Source organism: Mesocricetus auratus, unplaced genomic scaffold, assembly GCF_017639785.1.
Source record: "Mesocricetus auratus isolate SY011 unplaced genomic scaffold, BCM_Maur_2.0 Super-Scaffold_6723, whole genome shotgun sequence".
NCBI lineage: Eukaryota > Metazoa > Chordata > Mammalia > Rodentia > Cricetidae > Mesocricetus > Mesocricetus auratus.
In genome coordinates, this window is record NW_024429183.1 from 13,049,647 (window position 1) to 13,073,797 (window position 24,151).

General features: G+C 41.7%; 2 protein-coding genes and 1 non-coding gene across 4 annotated transcripts in view; 2 read left to right on the forward strand and 1 right to left on the reverse strand.

Annotated features, from left to right (window-relative positions):
• The window catches only part of Cog4 (component of oligomeric golgi complex 4), a 32,714-nt gene extending 15,045 nt beyond the window's left edge, over positions 1-17,669 (reverse strand). Inside the window, exons 1-9 of the mRNA XM_040736905.1 lie at positions 17,483-17,669; positions 14,845-14,927; positions 13,398-13,512; positions 12,594-12,768; positions 11,058-11,251; positions 8,622-8,727; positions 8,075-8,232; positions 6,339-6,397; positions 367-500 (exon numbers count right to left, since the gene is read on the reverse strand). Of these exons, the coding sequence (XP_040592839.1) occupies positions 367-500; positions 6,339-6,397; positions 8,075-8,232; positions 8,622-8,727; positions 11,058-11,251; positions 12,594-12,768; positions 13,398-13,512; positions 14,845-14,927; positions 17,483-17,641 (1,183 nt within the window). The 5' untranslated portion in view covers positions 17,642-17,669. The remainder of the gene's footprint in view (positions 1-366; positions 501-6,338; positions 6,398-8,074; positions 8,233-8,621; positions 8,728-11,057; positions 11,252-12,593; positions 12,769-13,397; positions 13,513-14,844; positions 14,928-17,482) is intronic.
• A 203-nt stretch (positions 17,670-17,872) lies between these two features.
• Positions 17,873-24,151, forward strand: part of Sf3b3 (splicing factor 3b subunit 3) — a 38,738-nt gene continuing 32,459 nt past the window's right edge. The window contains exons 1-5 of one of the 2 annotated variants that reach the window (XM_040736877.1): positions 17,873-18,008; positions 20,398-20,528; positions 21,582-21,908; positions 22,570-22,742; positions 23,101-23,242. In XM_040736877.1, coding sequence (XP_040592811.1) covers positions 20,459-20,528; positions 21,582-21,908; positions 22,570-22,742; positions 23,101-23,242 — 712 coding nt within the window. In that variant the 5' untranslated portion in view covers positions 17,873-18,008; positions 20,398-20,458. Of the gene's footprint in view, positions 18,127-20,397; positions 20,529-21,581; positions 21,909-22,569; positions 22,743-23,100; positions 23,243-24,151 lie in introns of both variants that reach the window. The other variant, XM_040736876.1, reaches the window with a different exon arrangement.
• LOC121136677 lies at positions 22,163-22,241 on the forward strand. The gene has a single exon (XR_005873733.1). It is a non-coding gene; the product is annotated as a small nucleolar RNA SNORD111 (small nucleolar RNA).

Sequence of the window (24,151 nt, forward strand, 5' to 3'; positions counted from 1 at the left end):
GTAATTGTGCAACAGTGGCTACAATCCAGTTCCAGGACATTGTCATTTCTAAAAGTTCACTAGTGTAACAGCTCTTTTGTACTATTTAGACATTTACATGCACACGTTTTCTAAGTATAACTATAGATGAGAGCTGGCATAGAGAAGAGAATAAGAAATGAATAGACATCAGTTTTCCTTGCCTTTATATGAAGTGTTTAGAAGCCTCAAAATCCCAGTCCTATTCTAAAATGTGGCACCCTGAACATTTCTACTAAAGGCCATTTTGTTCAGAGACCTTATTAAGAGTGCTGTGACATGGCTATGACAACACAGTGGCAACAGCTTTATGTCAGTCCTCCAATGCAATATGAAAATAGGTTTTACCTTGCTTTACATCTTCTGAAGCCATGGAGTCCCCCACCTCAAAATCTGCACTGACCCTCTTCCTGAGGAAGCGTAAGTACAGCTCACTTCTAGCATTCATCAGGGTGACCTCAGTCAGGACAGGGTCCAGCTCCCTGAGACAAAGAACACAGGGAGTAAGAATACTTTATTCCTGTAAATAGAAGGGCTACAAGGTAAACACAGATTCCCTCCTTCCTACCCAGGTACATAAGGGTAGTTCTGCTTGATGGCTGCGCTGCCTTGTTTGTTATAGAGACAGCTATCAACCACATTTTCTTTTTCTTTTTTTGGTTTTTCGAGACAAGGTTTCTCTGTATTGTTTTTTGGAGGCTGTTCTAGAACTCACTCTGTAGACCAGCCTGGCCTCGAACTCAGAAAGATCCGCCTGCCTCTGCCTCCTGAGTGCTGGGATTAAAGGCGAGCGCCACCAACGCCCAGCCACATTTTCTTTTTTTAGCACAGTCTCACTATATAGCCCTGGCTGTCCTGGAACTCACTCTGTAGACCAGGCTGCCCTGGAACCCACAGAGATCTGCCTGCTTGTGCCTCCTGAGTGCTGGGATTAAAGGTGTGCGCCACTACACCCAGCTTCAACATATTTTTCATGTGCCAGTACCTGAATCATTTACCTCCAATATGGAAATTACATATGCTTATGTGAAAGAAAATACTCTTCCGTAATCTTCAGTCAAACCATGAGATTTTAGGACATACCATTAAACCATGTCCTATATCTATTCATCTCTCTCAGTGAACAAACAAAACAAGCCCGAGAAAACAATATTTGAGGACTTGAACTTCCTGAGTTCACCGGCTAAGAATGCTTGCTGCACAAAATGAGGCCCTGAGTTGGAACCCCCAGCATCCATGTTTTAAAAAAAAGATACAGTTGTGTAGCTTCGTCCTTTTGTGGGACTCCTAACAGTGGGAACAGAGACTGTCTCCAATACTTGTACAGGCTTTTGGGACTCTACTCCTCATACTGGGTCGCCTTAACCAGTCTTACTTAATACGTGGGGAGGTGCAATTTGATATGCCATATTTTGTTGATACTCATGGGAGACCTGCCCTTTCTTAAACAGAAACAAAAGAATAGTGGATGGGGGAGGGGGAGACAGGGAGGGACTGAGAGGAGAGGAGGGGAAACTGTAAAATAAATAAGCAAATTTATTATTTAAAAAAAGAAAGAAATGCCGGGCGTTGGTGGCGCACGCCTTTAATCCCAGCACTTGGGAGGCAGAGGCAGGCGGATCTCTGTGAGTTCAAGGCCAGCCTGGTCTACAGAGTGAGTACCAGGACAGCCTCCAAAGCCACAGAGAAACCCTGTCTTGAAAAAACCAAAAATAAATAAATAAATAAATAAAAAATAAAAAAAGAAAGAAAGAAAAAAGGAAGAAGCCAGGCCAACCAGCCTACCTGAAACAGCAAGTTTTAAGTCCAGTGATAGATTTGGTCTTAAGTGAATGAGGTGGAAAGCAGAAGAGGAGAATGACAGAATAGGATACCTAAAGTCTCCTCTGGTCTGAGGACTCACACATATAAACAAACACACACTATGTACTCGAGTGCATGTACACAGGTACGTATACACACACACACACACACACACACACAAACACACACCCACCAAAGCTTTATTAGTCAAGACTATGCATTATTAGAAAGATGTATGTATAAATGGAATAGAATTGAGAGTCCAGGCAGTCTAACTGATATTTTTTTCCTCTAAAGACAGGGTCTCTTTATATAGTCCTGGCTGGCCTAGAACTCACTCCATAAACCACACTGGTCTCAAATTCACAGAGATCCTCCTGCCTCTGCCTCATGAGTGATTTTTATTGAGACTATTAAGACAGTTGAATGGAGGAATGAATGACCCATTCAATGAATTGTGCTGCAACTGCTGGTATCCACATGAACAAGAAGATGAACCTGATTTACATTATATGTACAAACTCCCTTCACACACTGAAAAGAAGTGGACAAAACATAAATCTAGCTATTGATACATGACCTGGAACTAACTCTACAACGACTCCCTAATATTCATCTTATTTCAAGTTTTTTCCAATATTTTGCACATACTTCCCTTACGCTATCTCCAACTCACTCTTCCAGTCTCAGACCTATGGCCATTTCCTCAGGAAGAATTCCTGGAGGCCGGGCGTTGGTGGCACATGCCTTTAATCCCAGCACTCGGGAGGCAGAGGCAGGTGGATCTCTGTGAGTTCGAGGCCAGCCTGGTCTACAGAGCGAGTTCTAGGACAGCCTCCAAAACAATACAGAGAAACCCTGTCTTGAAAAACAAAAACAAACAAACAAACAAACAAAAAAACCAAAGAATTCCTGGAACTTGCCCATATTTGGTTATATCTCATTACATGCTTGCTTGTACCTTATACTTCAATACCTCAGTGGTTAACATCATGTACTCTAGAGCTAAACTGCTTGGATTAGATTTCTGGCTCTGCCATTTTCTAGCTCTATTACCTTTGTTACCTTGGTCAAGTCAAAGCATTTCCAGGCTTTAGTTTGTTCATCTGAAATAGTTATAAATTAAATCAGTGATTTACTACTGATTTGGTTCCCCCCAGAGGACTATAGTGGATACAGACAGGGATGCTGCTATCTATCTCATAGTTTACAGGGCAGTTCCTGAAAAACAAAACAAAAACCAAGCCAGGTGGTGATGGCCAGCCTGGTCTACAGAGTAAATGCCAAGACAGGCTCCAAAGCTACACAGAGAAACCCTGTCTCGAAAAACCACAAAAACCCAAAACAACCCCCCCCAAACTATCTAGTCAAAATGCCAGTAGTGTATACGTTGACATATCTTGAAGTGGTTTAATATTTGTTAAGTGCTTATAGCAATGCCTAGCATACAATGAACATTATATTGTGTTAGCTATTATTATTCTGCTGGTTAGGTTGTTCGTTTTGGTGTTTTGGTTGTGAGCCTAGCCTTTAACGGCTGAGCCATCTCTCCAGCCCTTGTTTTGGATTCTTAAGACAGGGTTTCTCTGGCTGGGTGATGGTGGCGCATGCCTTTAATCCCAGCACTTAGGAGGCAGAGGCAGGTGGATCTTTGTGAGTTCGAGACCAGCTAGTTCCAGGACAGCCTCCAAAGCCACAGAGAAACCCTGTCTCAAAAAACAAACAAACAAAAAAGGACAGGGTTTCTCTGTGTAGCCCTAGCTGTCCTGGAACTTACTCTACAGACCAGGTTGGCCTCTGCCTCCTGAGTGCTGGGATTAAAGGCATGCACTACCACCACCCAGCTCCTGGGCGCTTTTTTTTTTTAAATCAATTTAATACGATCTAGGGTCTTCTGGAACCCCAAACCTCAAATGAGAAAATGCTTCCATAGGATTGGCTTATAGGCAAGTCTGTCAGGCATTTTCTTGATTAATGACTAGTATGAAACAGCCCAGAACCCTAAGCAGGAGGTGCTGTCCCAGGGAGGTGGTCCTGGAATGTATAACAAAGAAAAATTAGCAGGCCAGGAAGAACATGTCAGTAAGTAACACTCCAGAGTTTCGGCCTGCTTGAGTTTTTGTGTTGACTGTGATTGGAAGATATAAGCTAAATACCTTCCCTACTGCAAATTGCTTTTGGATATTGGTGTTTATCACAGAAATAGAAAGCAAATTATTTTGATAGACTATAGTGCCATAAGAAAGGAATTGCTTAATCCCAGCACTCGGGAGGCAGAGGCAGGCGGATCTCTGTGAGTTCGAGGCCGGGCTGGGACCGACAGCCTCCAAAATAATAGAGAAACCCTGTCTCATAAAAACCAAAAAAAAAAAAAAAAGAAGAATTATATCTGGTTTTGGTCACCTTGCTAGCATAGCGACCTGTATCTGGTATATAACATGTACAGAGTAAAAATTTTTATTTAATTTTTTAAATTAAAAACATTTAAAAAGTTTATTTTATTTTATGTGTATGGGTGTTTTGCCCACACGTATGTACGTCTACTCAACAAGAGCATGTAGTGCCTGCAGAGGGCAAAGAATGTGTTGGAACCCCTAGAACTGGAGTTACAGATAGTTGTAAGCTGCCAAATGGAAGATAGTGTTCTTCACTGCTGATCCATCTCTCTAGCTCCCTAATTAAAAAAAAATTAATGATGTGTGTATGTGTTTGTCTGTATCTGGGTAGGTGTAGGTACCCACTGATTTCAGAGATGCTGGATTTCCTGGAGCTGGAATTACAGGTAATTGTGAGCCACTGATCTGGGTGCTGGAAACAAAACTTGGATCCTCTGGAAGAGCAGTAGATGCTCTTAACCATTAAGCAACCTCTCCAGTCCCTAATTTTCTTTTTGAAATAGGGTCTCATGTAGTACAGGCTAGCCTTGAATTTAGTATGTAGCTGACTATGACCTTGTACTTCTGATCCTCCTGCCTCTACTTTCTGGGATGCTAGTATTATTGCCTGAGGATTCAGAAAGCAAAGTCAGCCGCAAGTCATAGAAGCCAGGTACACACCTTTAATCCCAGCAGCCAGAAGCTAGGAGGTGGTAGTACATACCTTTAATCCTAAAACTCTGGATTAAGAGGTAGATGGTTCCTGTGAATCCCAGGCCACCCAGGGATACATTGGAGTGAATCAGTCTAAAAGAGAATTAGAGCTCACACTTTTAATCCCAGGACTCCTGAGAGGTATTTAAGACAGAAACAGGGTCAGTATCAGGGATGCATTGGAGTGAATCAGTCTAAAAGAGAATTAGAGCTCGCACTTTTAATCCCAGGACTCCTGAGAGGTATTTAAGACAGAAACAGGGTCAGTATCAGGGATACATTGGAGTGAATCAGTCTAAAAGAGAATTAGAGCTCACACTTTTAATCCTAGGACTCCTGAGAGGTATTTAAGACAGAAACAGGGTCAGTATCGGGCATTCATTCTCTAGTCACACTGAGGACAGGCAGCAGCCTGGGTTTGGTGGAGCCAGGATCAGCCCATTCATCCTGAGGTAGTGGTAAGAGCTAGTGGTCTGCTACTTTGCTTTTCTAATCTTCAGCTTGAACCCCAATATCAGTCTCTGGGTCTTTTATTTATCATGTTATACATCATGCTTATTTTTATGTGGTGTTGGGCTTTGTGCATACTAGGTAAGCACTCTTACCAACTGAGATATCTTCAGCCAATGATCTATTATTCTTTATTAACTATATGTGCTATATATTTTTGTATTGTACATTCTATTAGGAGAAATTTGAGAGTTGGAAATTGGTGGCTCATGTCTGTAATCTCAGCACTTGAAAGACTGAAGCAGATGGATTGCTATGAGTCTGGCTGTTCTTCCAGAGGTCCCAAGTTCAAGTCCCAGCATCTACATGGCAGCTCACAACTATAATTCCAGTTCCAGGAATCAGACACCCTCACACAGACATATATGCAAGCAAAGCACCAATACACATAAAATAAAAATAGTAAGATCATTGTGGGCATGGTGGCATAGGTCTCCAATCCCAGGTGGGAGGCAGGGGCAGGTGGATCTCTATGAATTCAAGGTTAGCCTGGTCTACATGTAAAGTTCCAGGATAGCACATAGAGAGATCTTATCTCAAAAAACAACACAAGTGTTGGTGGCATATGCCTTTTATCCTAGCACTCCAGAGGCAGAGACAGGTAGATCTTGGTGAGTTCCAGATCAGCCTGGTTTACAGAGCAAGTTCCAGGACAGGCTCTAAAGCAATACAGAGAAACACTGTCTTGAAAAACAAAAACAAAAATAACAAACAAAAAAAATCCCCCCAAAACCAAACAAACAAAAAACCAGAACACCAAAGCAAACAAAACAAAAAAACAAGCAACTCCCCACCAAAAAAAAAAAAACACCAAAAACCAAAAAGAAAAAATTAAAAATAAAACCCCATTTTAACAAAGTAGTCTCTAAACTGGATGTAAATAGTGATCAAAACTCTTACAGGGGGAAGGATTATTACCTTGGTTCAATTTTTTCTGTTGCAGAATTTCTCATCAAGTTAGTCTGGACAAGCCGGAACTGCAAAACACCACAGAAATCAGAACAGTATTCCTGTCTCCCACTGGCCATTCTAGCCTATAAGGCTAAGCTTCAGGTTGCTAACTAGGCCTACTTTTCTTTTAGGCTAGAGGTTGACTTTCTGGTTTAGGTACTGTTGCTCATCTCTGTTTACACTTATCCATCCATCCATCCACCCACCCACCCACCCATCCATCCATCCATTTACTGAGACACCTGTTTTGTAACTCAATTTGCAGACCACAGTGGCCTTGAACTCAGAGATCCACCTGACTCTGCCTCCCAAGTACTAAGATTACAGGTGTGAATCACTACGGACTGGTTATTTATTTTTTATTTTGTGTACTGTATGCACTGTCTGTGAAGGCCAAAGAGGGCTTCAAATCCTTTAGAACTAGAGTCACAGATGGTTGTCAGCCAATGTGAGATGCTGGAATCAAACTCAGGTTCTTTAGAAGAGCAGCAGATGCTCTTAACCACTAAGCCATCTCTCTGGCCCTTGTTATTACAAAAAGGAATGCTAGAGGCCAGTGAAATGGTCTAGTGGTCTAGAACACTTGCTGTTCTTGCAGATTGGGACTGGGTTCCCAGAACCCATGTGATGGCTAACAACCATCTGTAACTTCAGTTCCAAGGGATCTGGTGCCTTCTTCTGACCTCCATGAGCACTAGGCATGCACATGCTGCACACACACACACACACACACACACACACACACACACACACACACACACACACACACACAGTCAAAACATTCAAAGAAAATAAAAACAGCAAGTCTTTTTTGTTTGTTTTGGTTTTTGTGAGACAGGGTTTCTTTGTAGTCTTGGAGTCTATCCTGGAACTCACTTTGTAGACCAGGCTGGCCTTGAACTCATAGAGATCCGCCTGCTTCTGCCTCCTGAGTGCTTGGATCTAAGGCATGAGCCACCACTGCCCAGAAAAAAGCAGTAAGTCTTAAAAAAAATAAAATAAGAGTAGTGCTAATGACATTCTCTTTGTCAGGGGTTTGCTTATAGACATGAGCCAATCTACCAGGCTGGCCTCGAACTCACAGACATCCGCCTGCCTCTGCCTCCCAAGTGCTGGGATTAAAGGCGTGCGCCACCAACGCCCGGCGGCCATTTCTATTTCTATGTGCTACTTTTATTTCCTGTGCTTACAGATATGGAAAATAGTTCTGGAAAAAGGAAGCCATAAGGAACTAAGGTGAAATCCAAAGCAAATTATTAATATTTGACATACAATAGCATCCTGTGAGAGGAAAATTCTCTTTGCATCAATAGAGCGCACTGTTGTATATTCAATGGTAGAGATTGGTCTTCCTCCTGTTTCTGTTGTGTTAAGGTAGTAATAGGCAAGATGCAGGGCAGTTACCATCAGCAACTTTCCTCCTCCTATCTATTTATCTATTTATTATGTATACAGTGTTCTGTCTGCATGTATGCCTGCAGGCCACAAGAGGACACCAGATCCCATTACAGATGGTTGTGAGCCACCATGTGGTTGCTAGGAATTGAACTCAGGACCTTTGGAAGGGCAGGCAGTGCTCCTAACCTCTGAGCCACCTCTCCAGCCCATCTCTTGGCACTTTTTATTTTCATTTCTTCTAGTTTACTCTACTGAGTGCCCTGACTAAAGCTGCTTTCAGACTGTGGGTAGCTTCCTCTGCTCACCTGCTGTTGGTAGTCCCTCTGCTTGATGAACCTGCTCACCACCTGCTCCACCTGCCGGTCACATTCTTCCTGAAGATATTTGATCAGCGCATAGAGTCTCCCAGGTCCATAATAAGTCTCCACTATGGGTTGGTGGGTTTCCACAATTCGGGCAATCCCTAGAAGTGAGAGTTGATTTCACAGGTATTTTTTCATAAAATAAATTCCTTTTCCCATCAAAGTGTATCTCAATCCCTCTCAGCTATTTCACTATTTGAAATGCCCAATTCTAGCTGTTGCTTGATGCTGCTAAGAAACTTTATTAAATATAAACAGTGGTTGGTATATGAACAGGCACTTGAGAAGTCATAGTAATGCTGTTTTCTCTAGCTTTAGAGAAATAGATCACCTTCCTGTAGTATTTATTTTAGGTTAAATTTACTTTTATCAACACATAGAAAACTACAGAATTGGACCAAACACCCTGAGTAGAGAGAAAGGCAAGGCAAGGATGCAGACGTCAGAACCAAGTGTCTTTGGCTTCCTCAGAGCAGAGAAAGAGGCTCACCTTCAAACAGGAGAGTGAGAGTATCTGCAAAAATGACTGCAGCTCTTCGATCACTCAAGTCTGACCCCAGCACCAAGAGCAGGTTCTCCTCAGCCTTACTGGCCACCTGAAAGCAGAAAAACACACATATTTCTCAGACCAAAGGCTTCCTGTCAGCTTTCCTTGGTGGTTGGAGGTTGGAGGCTTCATTAAGGAACCTCTTTGTGGGTGCTCAAGTAGGTCAAGGAATCTGAAAATTTGATAACCTTTAATTAATTTTTTTTTTGAGACAGGGTTTCTCTGTTTAGCTTTGGAGCCTGTCCTGGAACTCACTCTGTAGATCAGGCTGGCTGCAAACTCAAAGAGATCTGCCTGTCTCTGCCTCCTGAGTTCTGGGATTAAAGTCGTGCACCACTATTGCCCGACTAATTAATATATCTTTTGGAGGCAGGGTCTCATTATGTAACCCTGGCATGTGGCCTGGAACTTTGCTATATGCAATCATGCTCAGCATGACAGCTCTTTTATTGAGGGGAATAAATATTTAAATCTCTTTGAAAATATGGACTACTATTAGCTAAATGGAGAAATACTCCTAATTTCAATAATGATCTTAAAACGTAACTATTTACAGTGCTTTGCTGAGGGGGCTGGAGATGGCTCAGTGGATCAGAGCACTGGCTGTTCTTTCAGAGAACCTTCATTCAATTCCCAGCACCTACAAAGTAGCTCATAACCACCTGTAATTCTGGTTACAGGCACCAGGCATGCAAGTGGTGCAGATACACATGCAGGCAAAAGCCTCATACACATAAAATACAAATTAAAAAGATTAATATACTTTAAAATTAAAAACGTGCCACAGGGCATTTTATTTATTTATTAATACAGGGTCCCTCTATATAGTCCAAACCGGCTTAGAACTGATCGTATACATGAGGCTGGCTTTAAACTAGTGATGTTCCTGCCTTAGATGTAGCATCACAAACACGCTATACCATGATGCCTAGCAATTTTACTTAATTAAATGTTTTATTCTCTCTCTCTGTCCCTCTCCCTCCCTCCCTCTCTCTCTCTCCCTCTCTCTCTCTCTCTGTGTATGCGTGTGTGTATGTATGTATGTGTATGCCTCAATGCATGTCTGAAGGCCAGAAGATAACTTACTGGAATTGTTTCTTTTTTTCTTTTTTCCATCATGTAGGTCCCAGGGATTGAACTGAGGTTTTTAGGCTTGACAGCAAATGACTCTACTCACTGAGTCATCTTGCTTAATTTTTATTGTTTATTTGTATGTTTGTATGAGATGGGGGTCTCTGCCTGGAGAACAACAGGCGATAAAAAAACGTGTCAAATGAATGCATGTATCTAATTCTCCCAGATTATACCCAGCAAATTCCCAGCCAATCAGAGGCACAAAGAACAAAACTGGACTTGTTAGCCTGGCCTGTTGTTGACAAACCCAGCAACTTGTGAAGCTGAAGTTGGAGACTCTCAAGTTTAAGGCTTCTGTGTGTTAGAGTGAGGCTAGTGAGTGCTGGAGACATAGCTTAGTGATAGAGTGACTGCATACAATGCACGAAGTCCTAGGTTCTTCTCTAGTACTATGTAGGAAGAATTAAACAAGCAACAGTGTCTTACTCTGTAGGCAAAGAACTATACTATCATTCTACTAAATAATTACTGCCTGTGATAGCTATTCTTGGTTGTGAACTTGACTACATCTAGAATGAACTACAATCCAGAAATGGAGGTCACACCTTCACACCTGTGAGAGCTTCTCTCTCTCTCTCTCTCTCTCTCTCTCTCTCTCTCTCTCTCTCTCTCTCTCTCTCTCTCTCTCTCTCTCTCTCTCTTTCTTTCGGTTTTTTGAGACAAGGTTTCTCTGTATTGTTTTGGAGGCTGTCCTGGAACTTTTTCTGTAGAGCAGGCTGGCCTCAAAATCAGAGATCCGCCTGCCTCTGCCTCCCAAGTGTGTGCACCACCAACGCCTGGCAAAAGCTTTTCTGATTGGTTTGGCATGGGTGAATCCACTTCTAGTCTGGACCTTTGAGGCTGGAAGACACAGGCCTTTTACTCAGTCTTGAGGCCCAAAGACACTCGCCTTGGATCCAAACCTTAACCTTGATCTACCTTTAACCTGGGCTATACCTTCTGCTGGAGTCTACAGAAAAAGGAAGCTTTTACTCTTTGCCTGCTTATCCTCTCCTTGAAAGCACATCCATTCCTTCACTGGCACCGGAGCCTACTTTTTGGGATTCCAATATATATAGAAGACCAGTTGAGACACCAGCCTTGTGGAACTGAGCAACTACTAGATTCTTAGACTTTCTGTTTACAGCCAGCCATTGTTGGATTAGTTGGACTACAGTCATTCCAACAAATCCCCTTTATAAAAAGAGAGATTCATTCCATAAGTTCTGCGACTCTAGAGAACCCTGACTAACACAATGCCCATACCTGTTTACAAAGGTATTCCGAGAACTTGCTTAGCCCCTCCTCATGTAAACCAAGCAGTGGATATATCTTGAAGAATCGCTCCACCTGGGGCAAATCACCTTCTTTGGTAGCCACAGCAAACTTCTCAGCTACTATGGCTTTAAGACGCTGCTCAGCTTCCTGCAGCAATTTCAGGTTGGCATCAATAATGCTTCCTGCTCAATGGAGAGAAAATGAAGATCAATGTAAAGAATGGCGCTATATCAGATCCATGCCACTTTGTGTACCACTATTCACATGACAATAAATACTGATCTGACTGTGTACAAGATACTGGACTAGCAGCTGAGCAGTGGTGTCACACGCCTTTAATCCTAGCACTTGGGAGGCAGAGGCAGCAGGATCTCTGTGAGTTCGAGACCAGCCTGGCCTACAAGAGCTAGTTCCAGGACAGCCTCCAAAGCCACAGAGAAACCCTGTCTCGAAAAAACAAAACAACAACAAATTTGGATGACTGAAAGATGAATCTGCCATGAAAATTACAATCAAGTAAAAGATAAAGTCTGTGTCCTAAAATACATAATACAATTGAATTTATGATAAAAATCATAAGAAAGGTGCCTAAAAGTTATATTTCTGGATGAAAGAATTAAAAAGACTTTCTAGAAAAGGTTATGTATCATCTCTTAAACCTGGACAGGACTTTGAGATCTGAGTACGAGGGACACACATTCCAGGAAAAGAGGACTGTGATAAGCAAAGAGACAGAAGCAAAAGCATGAAGAGTATTTGCAAAATACTGGAAGCAGTCTATGTCCTGGCCCAAAGAAGAGCTCAAGGGTCACTTGCAATAGAATATAGGGCAAATGACTACTCTACAGAGATGGAGTGGCTAAACCACAGAAAGTCCAGAGTACTACATGAAGCACTTCTTTCTAGTGCATGGCTTATAGGTAACAGTCCATCAATGGCTAAGCCAAGGCAGGAGCTCAGGCAGGAATCTGGAGGAAGGAGCTGAAGCAGAGGCCATGGAAAACTGTTGCTTACTGCTTGGTCTCATGGACCACTGACCCAGATGTGGCACCACCTAGAGTGAGTTGGGCCCTTTTACATCAGTCACTAATTAAGCAAATGCCCCACAGACTCACCTATAGACAATCTAATGTAGGCATTTTCTCCATTGAGGTTCCTCCCAGGTAACTCTAGCTTATGTCAAGTTGGCAAAGACAGCAATTAGGATATCTATCAAAGGGGAATAATATCTGTTCTAGGATGGTACAGTGTTTACAGCATACTGCCAGATACAGAAGCATCCTAATAATACATACCTTTCTAAATTTCATCTTGTTTTTGCTTGTTTGTTGTGTTTTTAGAGATATGGGTCTCACTTTGTAGTAGGTTGGCCTAGAACTCACGGGATCCCCCACATTGGCCTCCCAAGTACTGCACTATAGACTTGAGGCATCATACCCAGCAACACACACTTTTCTTGAGTTTGCTTAGTTTAGATCACAGATGCTTATAACTAAACCATAATCATTAATCAATCATGCTGACCTTCTTTGCCTTGTCGGCTGAGCTCAATGACTGATTTGTCCAAGCACAAGTAACGATGAATATGGGCCGCAGCCTGCTCATAATCTTCATTCCTCAAAGCAGTCTGAACTCCATCCATGCAGAACTTCAGGTCCAAGATGTCATCAGCTCTCTGAATGGCCTGATAGAGCCGGTTCTGCAAAAATTCTTTGTGATTAAAGACAATGTCCTATTGCTTCAAAACACTCTTTAAAACATAGAGAAATTTAGGAGCAGAATCTAGTTAAATGTCAGCCCTTTTTTTGCTGGCAAAATTTTAAAAAAAAACTACCACTTATAAACTGTTATGATGATAATCAAGACATTAACAGATGTCATGATTCAATTAATGTGGTTAATTCATTTCAATAGAAGGATGGATGAGAAGAGCCCATATTCATTTCATTAACTTTATAACTGAATTAAGATGTATGTAATACCAGAAACATAGCATTGCAGTGCTGGAATCTAATCCAGGGCTTGAGTGCATGCTAGGCAAATACTCTACCAAGCCCTGTAGACATTACATTACTTGTTTTTCAGATGTTAAACCACCTTTGCATTCCTAGGACAAGCCTTTTTATGTTGTTGGATTTGCGTTTAATGCTTATTGAGAATTTTTATTTGTATATGCATAAGAGCTAATGATCTAGAGTTTTCATGTGGTATCTTGTCTGGTTCTGGTATTGTCTATTGCATTTTTACTGGATGGTTCTTTTCTAATCTCTAATGTAACATCTTCCCTCTCTTCTATGAGCCTAAACATCAAAAACTCAGTGGGATTACCTTGGCCAGGTCAAGCTGACGGACTTTGCTGGACACATTCTCAGCTAGGTTGCAGGTAAAGGTGATCATTCCAGCCAGCTGCTCTGCATCTCCCTCAATCAACTGCAGGTTGGGACTAGAGACAGACATTGTCAAGGCACACTTATCCACAGAGGCAGAGGGAATAGGTGTTTGCTTGTTTGTTCCCCCTAGATGGAGAATGTCTTCTAGTCTCACTTCTCCTATTTCACAACTCTCTCCCTCTCTCTCTCCCCTCCCTCTGTGTGTGTGTGTGTGTGTGAGAGAGAGAGAGAAAGACAGACAGACAGAAAGACACACACACGCGCGTGCGCGCGCGTGGGATTGAACCCAGAGCATTGTGCAGGCTAGGAAAATGCTCTATCATTGAGCCATGTCCCCAACTCTTTTTGTTTGCTTTGATAATGAGATCTAATGTAGGCTTGGATGGCCTTAAACTCACTGTGTAAGCAGAAGAGAGCCTTGAACTCCTGATCCTCCTGTTTTTATCTTCTAAGTGTTAGGATTACAGGTGTTTAATACCACACCCAGGGTCCCTTGTCCCCCTCTACACCTTTTTGAGGCAGCATTTCAAGCTGGCCTCAAACTGAGATCCTGCTGCTTCAGATTCCTGAATACTTAGATTATAGGCATACACCACAATGTTCAGGAAATATACAAAATTGATAAAAGCAGTTCTTTTTTTGGGAGGGGGGCTGCAAGACAGGGTCTCCTTTGTGCAGCCCTGGCTGTTCTGCACTCACTCTGTAGTCCAGGGTGGCATCATACTCAGAGATCTACTTGCCTCTACCTTCCAAGTGCCGGGACTAAAAGCACATGCCACCACTGCCTGGCCAAAATTTGCATTTTAACAAGGTTCCATGTGGATCAAGGACATTATTTGTGTTTTGCTTTTTGAGAGGGTTTTTCATAGCCTAGGCTAGACTTTTAGCTTACTATGTAGCTGAAGTTGGCCTTGAACCCCACATCCACCTGCCCCTACCTCCGAACTATTAGAGTAAAGCTGTGTAGCACCGTTCCTGATTGTAGTCTAAAGCCAGACTTTTTTGTTCTTCTTCGGGTCTTATGTGGCTCAAACTGCCTTGAATTCCTGATAATTCTACCTCCAACTCCAAGGATTGATTACAGATCTGAGCCATTATTTGGGGTTTCAAGACTTTTTGATAACTACCAAAGTGTATATTGCTTTGAATATTGTTCCTTTTCAGTTCAAATGCCTGTCAGTTCATAAAACAAAGTTATGAAAAAGAATCCTTTTTTTCCTTTCTTGAGACAGAGTCTCACTTTGTAGCCCAGGCTGGCCTTGAACTTGCAGCAAGCTTCTCCCACCTTACCCTCGTAAAAGCCTGGACTATTATTTGGCTAGGAAAACTAATTTTATCCAGTGCTCCCCATTGGAATGTACAACTTTGCTGTGATACATACTCACCCCATCCTGTGGAGAGTGACCATCTTACTCTCAATGGTGTTTTGCTGTTCCAAAAGAGCATCCAGCTCTTTCTCTACTACTTTCTGAAACATGAACAAACATCTTATCTCAGAATGCATATAAGGAAGTTTCTCTTTCTTTTCTTTTAGAAGACAGGGTTTTTTTTTTTTTTTTTTTTTTGGGTGTAGCCCTGACCATCCTGAAACTTGATCTGTAGACCAGGATAGCCTCAAGAGATCTGCCTGCCTCTTGAATGCTGGGATTAAAGAAATTCCATGCCTGACTAGGAATTTCCTTTTTAAATTACTAGGGATTAAATTTACCACCTGGTACCTGCCAGGCAAGTGTTCAAATACTAAACTCTTTGCCTAACCCTAGGTACAAGGAACTTTGGGAGTTATCTAATTTAGCCAGGTGTAACGGCATACATCTTTAATGCCAGCAATGGGAAGAAGAGGCAGTTGGATCTCTGTGAGTTTGAAGTCAGCCTTGTATACACACGAGTTCCTAGACAGCCAGTACTACATAGAGAAACCCTGTCTCAAAACAACAAACCAACCCAAAACAAAGTTATCCAATTCAACCTGGCTAAAAGGTGAATCCCATTTCAAATTTTTTTCCTCCCACTATAGTCCCTTTGGACATTAACACTGCTTTGGTTTGTTGTTTTGGACTAAATAATTGGCTATGTAATTTTTCTCATGTTTGTTTTGATATAGAGTCTCATGTGACTCAGGATGGTCTCTCATTTGTTCTGAAATTCAGGATGACTTGAACTCTTGTTCTTTCTTTACTTCTCAAGTGCTAGGATTATAGGCATACCCATTACACATAGCTTATTTCAAGTATATCTTATTCCATCTAGCAGATGAGTATTTATTCAATACTACTTGTAGAGTGTTTCACACAAATAGGCTCTAAAATTTAGTGGCTAATCCAGATGTGTGTTGATGCTTCCTTTGTTATCCCAGCACTCAGGAGACAGGCGGGAGTTAAGGCCAGTTTTAGCCACATAGTCAATTTGAGCTACATGAGCCACATGAGACCTTGTCGCAAAATCAAAACAAAGCCTGGAGAAATGACTCTTGCCATCAAGTCTGATGACTAGAATTTAATCCTTAGGGTCCACATGGTAGAAAGAGAGATCAATTATGAAAATTGTCCTCTGACTTCTACACCTGTTCTTTGAAACACTTGCTTTCCCGCACACATAAATTTTAAAAAGAAACAAAATATAATATGTTAGCGTAAACAAATGAAATTTCCACAGAAGCCATAACATTAAAAAAAAGTTCTTTCTTCCTATGTACTTAGTATACAGAGGGGGTAATTATGAGCCAACGTTATTACATGCATAAGTTCTCAAAAATTTCTCCAATGTATTAATTGACTCAATGAATATAATGTTAGGAATGTTTTTTTTTTTTTTTTTTGGTTTTTCGAGACAGGGTTTCTCTGTATTGTTTTGGAGCCTGTCCTGGAACTCACTCGGTAGACCAGGCTTGGTCTCGAACTTACAGAGATTCACCTGTCTCTGCCTCCCAAGTGCTGGGATTAAAGGCATGCGCCACCAACGCCCTGCTAATGTTAGGAATGTTAAGTCAAGGCGTTGAACTTTAAAACACCTCTTACTGAGAAAGTATGAGAAACTGCTAGAATTGATGCAAAGCAACATTTGAAAATACTGAAAGATAATAATCATCTATATAGTAAATAGCAGGCCAGGTAGGGCTATATAGTTACATCCTGTCTAAAAGAAAAAAAAGTTCACTGAGAAAACAGCTGCCAAACTTTTACATCTGACTAGCAAGGAATCCAACCACACTGGAAACTAAACTGACAGCATCAGGTTGCCATGAAAAAGTAAAGGTATAAAGAGATAACATACTATCAATAGAAAGGAATAAGAATTCTGTACATACCCATTACTTGAAAATACATCAAAGGTACAAGAGATGAAATGACTTGTCTGTGACTAAGATAGCTAGCTGTGCCTTAGTCTTTAAAATTCAAACTCCTAGCAGGGAGCTTTCAAAAGAAATGTGAGCTTGCCTACAGTACCAGTAGCTTGGGAGGTTGCCACAGACAGGGCAACAACGAGGCCGTCTCAAAATAAGAAAATTTTCAAACGTATACCAAGCGTTGCATTTAACTGAAATGCTAAAATTACACACATAATCATTCCCTACAAAACAGTCTTAAAATTTCAAGCTGATTGGCAATAACTTCTCCCTTAAATGAGTCGAGAAAAAACTTTAATTAACTTTTCACTTCTCAAGCCAAAGCAATTCTTATTCTGGAAATCAAACAATTTCACACACACACACACACACACTGTGTGCATATATAATAAATAACAATTTGATACACACCCACACCCGCTGTATGCATATATAATAAACAACACACGCTACTTCCAGTTTTACTGGTCAGGGAAATCAACACCGGTGTAGACCAAGAAAGAAGACAGTCCAGGCAACTAGCCAAATAAGCTTGAGAGAACAGAACTGACAGGTGTACCCAAATGCCCAACTACACTAAAGCGTCTTAGGGAGCTAAGTCCCTGGTAAAGGGACTGACGCCTCTGATGTCCTGTGCCGCTGAATTCCTTCAGGAAAAATGAGTATCAGCTCCCCACCTCCTCGCCGCAGAGGCGTTCGTACACGGCTTCCAGCTCCTGCAGCTCTGTCAGAGAGCGAATGAGCTCGGTGGAGATTTCGGAGCAGTGGCCTCCTCGCACACCCTCCGGTGGCGGAGGCGCTCCTGGCAACTTCGGAGGGGATTCCACATCCGCCATCTTGGTTCCTCTTAGGCGCTTCCGGGCTCGCGAGGTCCCCGCTGCGTTGGCGTGGCGAGCTTTGGGCTGTCCACAGAGATGCCCGATCAATGAATTTCAAGTCTAGTTCTAAAATTAATTTTCTATTCTACAGCAAATCTACTGTAATAGTCAAATAACTTGAAAGCCCGCAGAAGCAAGAGTAAAGCATTTTAAAAATACATCTTTTTATCAGGCGGAGGCTGGATACCTTTTCCCGTCGCGCGCCACCCGAAGGCCCCGTCTTGAGGGCTAATGGCGGACGCCGGCGGGTTGGCTTTGGCGGTGGCTTAGGCCTTGAAGGAATTCAGCATCCATCGGATAGCGACGCCATCCTTCTTCCAGCAGGGTAAAAAAGTGGCCTGGCAACTTGTCTGTCGCGGAAGAAGTGGAGAGCCGTTACACGAGAGGAGCTGCTCGGCACTTTGGCGGTAGTCGCAGAGGCAGTTTTAGGCCGGAGGGATTTGGTAGGCGTGAGGAAATTAGGAAAATGCTTGCAGTGCTCAAATGGCTTCCTGGACTCTTCCCCCTCGCTTCTCTTTGCAGAGTGGGGACGAGTCCTTTAAAATAAGGCTTGCAAGTCTGACGTGGTGGCGCACTCCTCTATTCCCAGCACGCGGGGAGGTTGAGGCAGTATTCTCTAGAGTGCGAGGCCGGAGGTGACAGGGAGACTCTGGAGGGAATAAATTGTTGACGCCAAGTTACAAGAAGTGTAAATAACGAAAACAGCCTTTGTATCTGAGAATCTGGTTTGGATTTTGTTTAACATGTATCCTCCTGTTTAAAAAAAATGAAGGCTAATAGCATTTGTCTGAAGAGTGTGCGAGATGTAAAAGGTGATCTTGGAACTGAAGAAATCACGGGCTTCTTAGCTTGGAGCAGGGGCGGGGAGGGAAGCTTTCCAAGTTTTGGCGATTAATGTTTCCTGGCATTTATTGTAGTACTAGTGTGATATTCCTCCAGGATGCATCCCTTTAATACGGTAGGGAACCCGTTTGTTTTCCTATTTAATGAGTGAATAGACGTTCATTTTAATCGTTCATCTGATCTGAAGTGTAACCTAGCTCTAGCACAACGCCAGGGGTTTCTTTCCCATAGCCACAAGCACAATATTCTCAAATATAGAGCCTTAAGAGATGCAAGTGAAAACTAGACCAAGATAACAAAGACCAAAGTTTGAGCAAATGTCACTTTGGTGCAACTGGAACTCATGCATGCCAACGATTTTAAATTTTAAATCCCTCAATCTGCCAGTTCAACTTCTGGTAATAAATCTTATGAACCTGTATATGCAGTATTAATAGTTTTGCTAAGTGAGTTATAATATAGCTATTGAATAAGACTCTCTGTGTATGTAGCAAAAAGGCAATTCATAAAGAATTTGCAATGTATTGAATATAGCTAGTATCCATCCTTTGGTTAAAGAGGGGACAAAGTATGGCATAAATGTGTGTTCTTGAATATTTATACACATATATAAGCATACGGAAAGATTTATTCCCAAAGAGTATTTATTGGGTCAATGGAAATGGGTCTGAAGCTTTTACCATGTAGTTGAGTTTTGAATGCAAAAAAGATGTAGGCATGTTGCATTAATTGAGCAAGTTCTAGTTCCTGGCAGTTCACTACTTTCTATATGTTGGGCAATGAATATAATTTTTGAGCTTAAGTTTCCTTGGCCATAGTTTGTTTTTGATTTTTTGGCCACTGAATATGTAGTAATCCTAATTCTGCCTCTCCAGTGCTAGGATTGCAGAAAAGAGCCATAATGCCTGGCTTAATTTTTCTTTCTCCCTAAAACGGGGGTAGCTGGATGCAGTGGTGCTTGTCATTTTAATCTCGGTAGCTGGGAGGCAGAGGCAGGAGTATCTCTGAGTTCTGGAACTCAGACTATATTATACAAATGAAACCAGGCATTGTTGGTGCACACTTTTGGAAGAGAGGCAGTCAGATCTCTGTGAGTTCAAGGCCAGCCTGGTCTACAGAGCGAGTGCCAGGATAGGCTCTAAAGCTACACAGAGAAACCCTGTCTCAAAACAAAAAAGAACTACATGAGACCTTGTTTCAGAGAAAAAAGTAAAATTTTTTTTCAAGACAGGGTTTCTCTGTTTAGTTTGTAGTCAGTCCTGGAATTCACTCTGTAGACCAGGCTGGCCTTGAACTCAGAGATCTGCCTGCCTCTGCCTCCCGAGTGCTGGGATTAAAGGCGTGTACCACCACCACCTGGCAGAAAGAATCTTTCAGATTATTGCTGTATTGTCCGTTCTGGGATTCACTGTGTAGCTCAGAGGGCTCACAATGCAGGCTCATGCCAATATGCAGGCTTTCATAAGATTCATGTGATATGTATACCGAGTGTTGCCTAACATGTAAATGATGCTGTATTTTTTTCCCCCTTGAGAATGCAACCAAGGGCCTCATACACACTAAACAAGGATTCTAGCAATAAGATACATTCCTTCCCTGCAAGCTCTTGGTATCTCGAGACAGAGCTTCTCTGTGTAATAGCCTTGACTGTTCAGGAACTCACTTTGTACACCACGATGGCTTCGAACTCAACAAAGATCCTCCTACCTCTGCTCCCGAGTGCTGGAATTAAAGATGTGCATCACCAGCGCCTGGCTTGAAAAGGCACTCTTAATAAGTATGGTGTTCTGTAGTAGGCCTTAACTCTACTGGTTCTGTCTTCAAACAGAAGGTCCCATACAGAATTTCTTTTTATGTTTTTGTATTTGTAGCCTCCGTTGACTATTGGTATATCCAAGACAGAAGTACTGTGTCACGGTTTTGCTTGTCACCATGTTTCTGTACAACTTGACCTTACAGCGGGCCACTGGCATCAGCTTTGCCATTCATGGCAACTTCTCTGGTAAGTTCTCTAGGTATTAATTTTGTAAATTGAAATGAATTAATACTTATGTTAAAATTATACATATAGTGCTTATCTTTTGTTGCAGAAATGCTTCCCATTTACAAAAAAATCAGTGTGTTAAATTATGGTGTATTATTTGTCACTCAATTTCAGATGCATTTCCTTCCATATGATTCTGAATATAAGTGCATATTTCTTCCCAAGTTGTGTATTGTTGTGAAACATAAGCTGTACAAGTCATAGTCCTTTTTTTTTCTTTCCAAAGACAGTCTCACTTTAGTCCAAGATGTCCTCACTTGGTAGTCCTCCTGCCTTAGCCTCCCAGAGCTGGGATAACAGGTCTTAATCTGGAGTTTGATATCAGATTTGCTGAAAAGAATATCTTAAATGGGTGTGATAGTTCATGCCTATAGCCCTAACACTCAGGAGGCTGAGGTATTATGAGCATGAGTTGAAGGTCAGCCTGAAGTCTGAAGTACATGGTGAGTTTGAGGCTAACCTAAGCTATATAGGCTGTGTATAGCCTTGACTGTTCTGGAACCAGCTCTGTAAACCGGACTGGCCATGAACTCCCAGAGATCTGCTTGCCTCTGCCTCTGCTTCCTGAGTGCTGAGGTTAAAGGTGTGTACCACCACCACCCACCTAAGATACATAGTCTTAAAAAAGAAAAAGGACTGGCAAGATAGCTTATCTGATGAAAGCACTTGTTAAACCTGACAACTAAGTTAGCATCATGGATAAAGTGCTTGCCATATGAGCATAAGGATATGAATCCATGCAGGATCATTATCAGTAACAAGTATTTCCCAATTGTGTTATTGGTAACCTATTTTAGGAAAATGAGCTTGTTTTGTTTTTATTTATTTAGCCCTTTATAATTACTTTGGTTAGGTCAATTCTGGGGAAAGTACCTTTTCAAGTGTAATAAATTAACTCAAAACATAGATTCCCCCAACTAATTCCATTTGTCTTCACTGCCCTTTCTATCCAACCTGGTTATTTTGGGGCTCATTCTGAGTATTTATGATCTTTATTTTTTGGTGACTTAGGAACCAAACAACAGGAAATTGTTGTTTCTCGTGGGAAGATCTTGGAGTTACTTCGCCCAGACCCTAACACTGGCAAAGTACATACCCTCCTTACCGTGGAAGTGTTTGGTGTTATCCGGTCACTTATGGCCTTTAGGCTAACAGGTGGCACCAAAGACTACATTGTAGTGGGTAGTGACTCGGGCCGAATTGTTATCTTGGAATACCAGCCATCTAAGAATATGTTTGAGAAAATTCACCAAGAAACTTTTGGCAAAAGTGGATGTCGCCGCATTGTTCCTGGACAGTTCTTAGCTGTGGATCCCAAAGGGAGAGCTGTTATGATTAGTGAGTAACTTACTTTATTTATTCTTGAGGCTTCTCTGATTTTTCCATGTGCTCATGCTTTGATCTTTGCAGTGTTCCAGTCTGTCACTTAATGTACTAACATTTAGTTGATTTAATTTTGTTAAAGGCTTCCTTTTAAAATAGTAGGAAAGTCATAAAGTAACTACTTTTTATCTACTTGGAAAAAATTAATTCATCGGTAGCACAGGCTACCGTGAAGTGATCTTAGTTGTAGTCAGTGTGGTTGCTTTCTTCAGCCTGAAGTGATGATTCACTTTCATGTCTCTTCTCTGATGAACTCTTGAAGGAGATTCTGTGTGTCTGATCAGGCCTCTCTAGAGGGCAACCCTTCAGTTACAAACCACTAGGCTTAATTCAAAGGGTAGCTAACAAATACATTAGTTACTGTTGTGTTTCTCAGTGTCCTTAAGTCCAGGGCACCTTAAAAATTTTGAAAAATTAAAGGGGTATTAAGATTTTTATTACAGAGAGGTTATAATGATTTTGTTGCCTGCTAACAATAGAGGGCTTTATACTACTTTTGTACAGTTAATGATGACTGTTAGTGATCTTATTTTAAAAGAATAGACATTGTGTATATCTAAATGTCTATCCCGTCATTGTGTGGAAATCTGGTGTGTTTCATTTCTTTCAACTATAGGTGCAATTGAGAAGCAAAAACTGGTATATATCTTGAACAGAGATGCTGCAGCCCGACTTACCATTTCATCTCCTCTGGAGGCCCACAAAGCAAACACGCTAGTATATCATGTGGTTGGAGTAGATGTAGGATTTGAAAATCCTATGTTTGCTTGTCTGGAAATGGATTATGAGGTACTGAAGACTAGCTCACTGTCTCGCTCTCCATTCATCTCAAGTTTTTCCTAAACAGTTTCCTTCATTGTATGGATGTATTCAATTTTTTACATTCCAATCCCAGTTCTCCCTCCCTCCTCTCCTGCTCCCTCCACTTCCTCCCAGATATCTGCTCCTCTGAGTGAAACAGATCTTAAATTACTCTTTTATTTAAATTTTTTCTCTTTCTTGCTAGCATATCTTTTTCCCATTATAGATGCTTTTCTGGAAACTGTTTGGAATCTGTGAACTTTTACTTCCTTGTGTAAATGCAAGGTCCTGATATCCTTTTTAAGTCTAAAACTTCCTGTTTTGTCTTTGCGGCACTGTCCCACAGGAAGCAGACAATGATCCGACAGGTGAAGCAGCAGCTAACACCCAGCAGACGCTCACTTTCTATGAATTAGACCTTGGTTTAAATCATGTGGTTCGAAAATACAGTGAACCCTTGGAGGAACATGGCAACTTCCTTATTACAGGTACTTTTGTCCAGTGTTGCTTTGTGCCCCCCTCTTTTTTCTGTTAAAGTTACTTTATATGGGTGTTTCCCTTTTATGTATGTCTATAGAGGGCAGAGTCAGACAATTGTGAATTGTCATAAGGGTGCTGGGATTGAACTCCCAGTCTCTGGAAGAGCAGCCAGTGCTCTTAACTGCTGAGCCTTCTCTCCAGCCTTTTTTGTATCTTTTGCTTGCTCCATGTTATGACTAAATTCAATAGGTTTGACTACATAGGATTAATTAATTCCCTTAGCCTTGTATGTTTCTGTTTTATTGTTTTAGACAAGTTCTCATTCTGTAGTCCTGGTTAGTTAGCACAAGCTAAGCCTGAATTCATGACTGTTCTTGCCTTAGTCCCCTAGTGTTGGAATTACAGATGTTGACTATCGTACCAAGCTTCTGTTTTTCTTGAGGCTAAACATTAAGATGGTAAAGTGAGTTTAAAAAAAAGTCTGTGTGCCACATGTCTTTAATTCCAGCAGGGGATCTCTGAAGTAAAGGCCAGCCTGATCCACAGAATGAGTTCTAGGACATGCAGGGCTACATAGAGAAACAAACAAAAGGTGCTGTTTAATAACTCTTATGCTCTGGAATGTGAAGACAAGTCAATTTTGAACTTGAAAAGCATTACTGTTAGTGATCTAAAGAGATTGATGAGTCAGGCAATATTGGTGCACACCTTTAATCCCAGTGCTCAGGAGGTAGAAGCAGGCAAGATCTCTGAGTTCAAGGCCAGTCTGGTCCACAAAGTGAGTTTCAGGACAGGCTCCAAATCCGCACATAGAAACCCTGTCTCAAAAAGCCAGAGAGGGAGAGAGAACAGAGTGATAGAGTTATATGATTTTATGTGCATATCAGAACTGAGGACGAGGCCTGGAAGATGGCTCA